The sequence below is a fragment of the Glandiceps talaboti genome, chromosome 5 (genome assembly GCF_964340395.1).
Source record: "Glandiceps talaboti chromosome 5, keGlaTala1.1, whole genome shotgun sequence".
In the NCBI taxonomy this organism is placed as follows: Eukaryota; Metazoa; Hemichordata; class Enteropneusta; family Spengelidae; genus Glandiceps; species Glandiceps talaboti.
Window position 1 is genome coordinate 12690764 of NC_135553.1, and position 6508 is coordinate 12697271.

General features: G+C 37.2%; 1 protein-coding gene across 1 annotated transcript; it reads right to left on the minus strand.

Annotated features, from left to right (window-relative positions):
• Positions 1–1505: 1505 nt before the first annotated feature.
• LOC144435364 (organic solute transporter subunit alpha-like) lies at positions 1506–6035 on the minus strand. Its single transcript, XM_078123959.1, has 7 exons — positions 5978–6035; positions 5414–5568; positions 4675–4748; positions 4214–4372; positions 3623–3734; positions 2729–2981; positions 1506–1918 (listed from the first exon to the last, which is right to left on the minus strand). The coding sequence occupies exons 1-7, from the start codon at positions 6033–6035 to the stop codon at positions 1506–1508; spliced, it is 1224 nt and encodes a 407-aa protein (XP_077980085.1).
• Between the last annotated feature and the right edge of the window lie 473 nt (positions 6036–6508).

The window sequence follows — 6508 nt, forward strand, 5'->3', positions numbered from 1 at the left end:
TTTGAATTTTGTTGCTTATTCCAGTATTTAAATTGTTGACAGCAGTCTTCAGTCGTACGTATTTCTCTCAATACTTTCAATATGCGTTCGTATATTTGAATTTGTTTGCTGTGGTCATATGACATGTATTCTTTGGATTTAGTTAATTATTTCAGTATTTAAATTGCTTGCACTGGCCATCAGCCACGCGTATATTTGATTTTGCAGTGGTCATTAGACGTGCACACTTCATTTAATCAATCCTTTCTAATTTAATTTTCCTTGTAACGTTTGTAGGTTAAACATGTTCTTAAAATAATAACTTTGATACTTCACTGTACATATCTTTCGGGCAGGTTGGCCCAACAAGTAATCGAATTAAAAGCCGGCCTGCAATATGGCCCAATCTAACATTGGTGTGTGTTGACGTTGATACTTTGTTAATGCGAATGAAAGTCCAAATGAATGTTGTTTCATGAAGTGTGAAAAAGCTACAGAGAGGACCATGTCTAGACCTTTTGAATACGCAATAACGACCATATGCAGACGACCCTTTACATTTATCATATGATTACAAAAAAAATGTCGAAATGTTGTATAAGTCTCACTTCAGCCTCAGGACCCTGATGACCCAGGTTACCTTACAAATCTCTCTCATACTATCTACTTATCAATCACCATATGCAAATTACTGAATTTTACCTACTACATGCGCATAAGCTGCGTAGTCGTCTGGAGAAAGATTTTTTTCTCAAAAAATTTGTTTTTCCTAATAAACGACGTGTGTGTGTATGTATGTATGTATGTATGTATGTATGTATGTATGTATGTATGTATGTATGTATGTGTGTGTGTGTGTGTGTGTGTGTGTGTGTGTGTATGTATGTGTTTATGTGCGTCAGTAGTTACCAGATGACAATACTATATTTGTGTCAAAGTAAGAAAAGAACCCTATTACAACAAACACAAGCATATTCTACCCTAACCACTTTCTCTTGTTTGTTTGTTTGTTTGTTTGTTTGTTTGTTTGATTGATTGATTGATTGATTGATTGTTTGTTTGTTTGCTTGCTTTTCTGTCTGTCTGTCTGTCTGTCTGTCTGTCTGTCTGTCTGTCTGTCTGTCTGTCTGTCTGTCTGTCTTTCTGCATGTCTGTCTGTCTGTCTGCCTGCCTACCTGTCTGTCTGTCTGTCTGTCTGTCTGTATGTCTGTCTGTTTGTCTGTCTGTCTGTCTGTCTGTCTACATAATGTAATGATAAATATATATATATTATGATAGTAGATATGCAATGATATACTGGATATATATGAAGCATAAGAACCAATACTATACTATTTATAATTCGGTTATGTTTGTGACTAACCACTCCACCGACAATGCTATAACACTACTACTATTTCCTGAGTTAAAAGTACCTCATGTCAAATCCGTAAGATTAGAGGCAACATGTGTCCGTCAATCAGCCAATAAACAATACTGTCAGCTACAATATTTATAACTGCAGCAGCAGCAGCAGCAACAACAATTTAAACATAACTTGTAACAGAAAAATGCAAATTCGGATTCTCCGTCACCAGTCGAGTTATGTAGCCTTCATTGTCGATCCCAGATTGTGGCTTGGGAGAACCAGGTGCAGAATTTACAATCGTTGCGCCGTTCTTCAATTGCTTCTCCTCGTCACTACATGTATCGGTAGCCTTCTCTTCGTCTGTATGAGTAATAGTAGAGATCTTCTCAGCCTTTTCTGTTAAAGTTTTCTCCGTGGTATTTGGATTTTCAGCTATGCCATTGGCGTCGGCATCCACGTGTACTTCCAAATCAGCCGTTCGCTCGGGATCCAACACTTGGTCTAAGTTTCCCATTTTCCGACTTCGGAAGAATGCCCGTGCAAATATCCCCAATGCGAAAAACTCACATACTACCAGAAAGTTATAAATATCTGCAAAATATGTGTAAAATTAAGATTAATTAATTAAGAATTTTTTCATTATCCTTTATAGACAAATGGACTAGCTAGTCACACACACACACACACACACACACACACACACACACACAAACAAACACATACATACACAGATAAACACAGACATACATACAGACAGACAGACACAGACAGCCATCCATCCATCCATCATCCATCGATCCATCCATCCATCCAGACACACATATGAATTACTATATACCTTAATTATGTTAATTAGTAGGACGAATTCCTACACTGTTCAAACACATATTAGTATTGACTAAATATCACTTTACTTTCATTTTGCCCATAATTAGCGAAAATGATAGCAAGTCAACAACAACAACTATGACGACGACTACGATGAGAAACGTATTTGTAATAGTTAGAATAATGTTAAATAACACTAAAACTAATGAATAAATAATGGACATTTAGAAATTAAAAACACCTTTTTCATGAACATCTCTGACTCTAGTATTCTACTAGTAGTAGCTAATGGGTCCGAGACTCCCAACTGCGAACTCACTGGCGGAAACTCACGAAAGTCTCCGAATGAAATAATAGATATGGCCTTGGGGAAGTTGGCGCGATTTCAGATTTATATGATTATATGCTGATAGTGCACATTATTAGACTGGAAGATTCGACGTTGAGGGCACTCTTTTTTCCCATTTAGCTCTACACTGGTAACGAATGACGAATAATTCAACCAACTAGCACAAGGCATGTTATGACATAGAGTCTATGAATGAGATTGAGGATCATTTTATATCCACTTACGGTAAGCTTGTCCAAGACTGCTAAACACATCGGTGCATGGTATGACTCCAAACCAGGACAACAAACTCAATACTGCTAACTGAATATTGCTGAATACCATGGATAATTGTATGGCCAGGTACTTGGACGTAATTTTGTACTCCTTGAGGGCTTCTTTGGACGACTGGTACACGATGGCCAGTGCTTGCATACCAGTACACGTTGATAGCAAAGTTATCAATGAAAGCCAGAAGTAAGGTTTGGATACAGAAAGCTGTAAGGAAGCCATTATATTTCGTTATTAGTGTCCGTGTAAACCTCGAAAAAGGACGAGTACTCATGATGTAGACTTTTTTTCAAATGTGATATTAATGGCATTAATACTAGATACATTAACTAAAAAGTATACGGCAGCACCACATGCAAAAGAATTAGCGACAGGTACTTGTATTAAAGAAACGACTGAAGATAAGGATTCGACGAAGATGTATTGTTAAACAGAAATTCTATAACAATTATGGCAAATAAACAAAGTCAGAAGCTTCACATCCCTTGAAACAATGCCCACACAATTTTGCTGAGGCTAGCTGTGAGAAAAAAGAGACCCGCTAACGTTGTATATTTCACATTGTGTCGAGTTCGTATAACTCTATTTCAGAGATGTCGCACGATGAAGGTTGGTGATAATGTCTTTTAGACGCCATGATAACACTAACATTGCCTTTGTTCCTTTTCGGGGTATGTCGACAGTGAATTTGAGAAACGACCGACAAGGTAATTCTAAAATGTTACTCAAAGATGTTCCAGAAATTGTTTATGTTACATATCTCTCAATAAGAACTGAGCGTCTACACTATTGTGATCAAGGCTAGTTCAAGTTATTTAACTTGCAAAAAAAAATGATCATTGACTTACATCGCCAGGAAGGTAACGGCCGTCTGCCCAGAGTACGGCAGATATGAACAGTGCAGCCGGGGATATCATGGCCACTTGTAGCACAGCTCTCCTCAACCACGGCTGGGTTTTACTAGTATGCGAGAAAAACATCACAGAAATATTAAGAAGCCATTTTGAAATTTCATAAGCACACCAGTCGCCATTCTTGAGTATACGCCGGTTAATCTGTTCCCATATACCAGTTACTACAGTAGACCTTTGTGACAATCTCTGTCTGTCTGTCTGTCTGTCTGTCTGTCTGTCTGTCTGTCTGTCTGTCTGTCTGTCTGTCTGTCTGTCTGATTGTACGTGTATTGTTTTCTCGAAAATGTTTTGGGATTTCATATTTAAAACACCAACCACATTTTAGGGGATATTTGCAGAAAGATGTTGGGTGGGGTAAAGGAATGTTTCGCCAGTTGGTTGCACTTTGAATGACACAACTTGTCTTACAGTCAAGGTGGCATCGAGTAATTCCCATTTTTTGAACTGGATTAGCCGCGCAAAATATCGAATGAAATTAAAACTGAACTTAGGGAAGATGAACATAGATATATCGAAGAAACTTACCGGGTTACCCGAATAGTTGGAAGGCAACGACAACAACACAAAGCTGGTGGTACATTGATCTTAACGTCCAAATCGTTCATTACTACTATCATAGCATTACGACCACCATAGTAATCGATTATCAGCAGTAGAAACTGGTAAATACATACGGAAAAATACCTGAAGAGAAAGTGGTTCAATATTCAGAATTTGGAAAAAAAACACAGTATGTGAAAAAACTTGACTGTATATGTTTGTGAAGTAATGAGCTGAAGATAAGGATTTAGTTTCTTGAATTCAATTATATTAAAGTATATTGATGGTAACCTAAATTCAGTTTGTAACTTGACTCTAATTATGGAGCAGTCTTTGAATTCAGATGTAAACAGTTTTAATAGAGTTTGCTCTCACAATTTGAAGATGTCTATTACATTATCTTTTCTTCGAAAATCTGTTGCAGATGAAAATAAAATGAGACTTACACGGATGCTGCAAACATTGTCAGTAACGTGGCACGTGGCATCATTAACCCAAGCAGTGACGTCATACTAAACATCTACAGAGTGATACAGAGAAAAGAACCAACACTACGTCACCAGTCTGATAGTCAAAATCATAAGGGAACGCCACTCCAGGAAATGAAGATATTTTCATAAATTATGGGTTCTGGAGTTATTACATGATTTTACATTTCGCGCGATTTCAGAATTTGAACGTATCCCTCGTATGCTGAGTTTTGTTGTGAGCCACATTGCCTCATTAGAAATGCACATACAATAGATAAATGATGAATATTCATGACTCCTAAATGCTTATTACCTTCAGTAAAAACGCAATGGATATTCATTGTTTCTCTGAAATAGCGCTTTATGTAGTTGATGTCAAATCATGAAATGTCTTCCCACGGAACCCAACGTTTCTGAAAATACCTTTATTTCCTGGAGCGGCGTTCCCTGACAGTCATGAGAAGTGTGAAATTATACCGAGATCAAGAAATATCATTGACGGGAGCCGGGTGATCACATAATTTAGGATTGATATCCGAAAATTGACAGGAACGTTAGGAAGTTAGAATCCCATTCCTTTTACCTGACATGTCACCAGGGAAGATTGCACTGAAGAAAGTATCACAAATAGACGTTGGTGGCGTCCTCACACTCAATAATGGCTGTGGCGTATCAGAGCGCCACCAACGGCTACATTCTACAGTCTTTCACTTACCGGGAAAATCCCCAATATCCATATATGCCTGTTTCTTCGTATTTTCACAGGAATTTTATTTCTCACATAATGAACAGACTCGAAAAACAACACGACGCTGAATATTGTCAATACAGGTGCTATACTATAAACAGCTAACCGTGAGTTGCTCACATCTGTTTGTTAGATAAAAAGAGAAAGTGGTGTTGGTGATGTTTTCAATTATATAATCGTACAATCTCAAGTCCGTAGAAATGGCAACTGAAGTCAGAAGAAAACGTTACATGTAACTATGGAGAACTTGTTTTGACAAAGGTAAATTCCAGCGGGAAATGTGTAATCTTCATCCATATGCAATTTGTATTTTCTCTATCAGTGACGTTGTAATCATTCTGATTCGCCCGTAGAGGGCGTCAAAGTTTTGATAATCATTTCATGGAATCCAACAAATATAGGATCGGTCGGGTCACTTGAAACATGGAAATAAAAATGGCCACTCTTAGAGAAATAACCTGGTCAATACTTATAAACTAAAAGAATAGCAAATTATACTGAGTTCCCTGTGAATGCATGAAAAAAACTTACCTTGATAGAGCTCATAAGAATATGGCAAATCAAGCTCATCAGTACAATTAGCTGCCATGGCAACAGTTATGGAAGGTTGATTTGCTTGAAAACTTGAACCTGGAGTTATAAGAAATTACGTATATTATTCAAAACATTTTAGTTGTTGATACATTTATGTTAGTTATTGATACATTTATGTTAGTTGTTGGTACATTTATGCTAAGTGGTGGAAACATATTAATTCATGGCACATTCATTTCCGTTGGTGAAAAACAAGTAAGTTCTTAGTACATTTGTGTTATTTGTGAATGGATGGTTATAATAAAAAAGAAAGTCTGACACCGTCATCGCTATCGAAATAAAACCTGTATTTCAGACACAACACTGCCATTGGGCGTCTCGCCAAGGTGATCAAAATTTTCCGTGTAATCAGTGGAATTTCACCGAAATACTTTTCACTTCATGGTAATTTTAAGTTTCAACTCTTTTGTTACTGTTTTGATGCCAAATTTTCATTGCAGATACCGTTCATGTAGACAAATTCTGGCG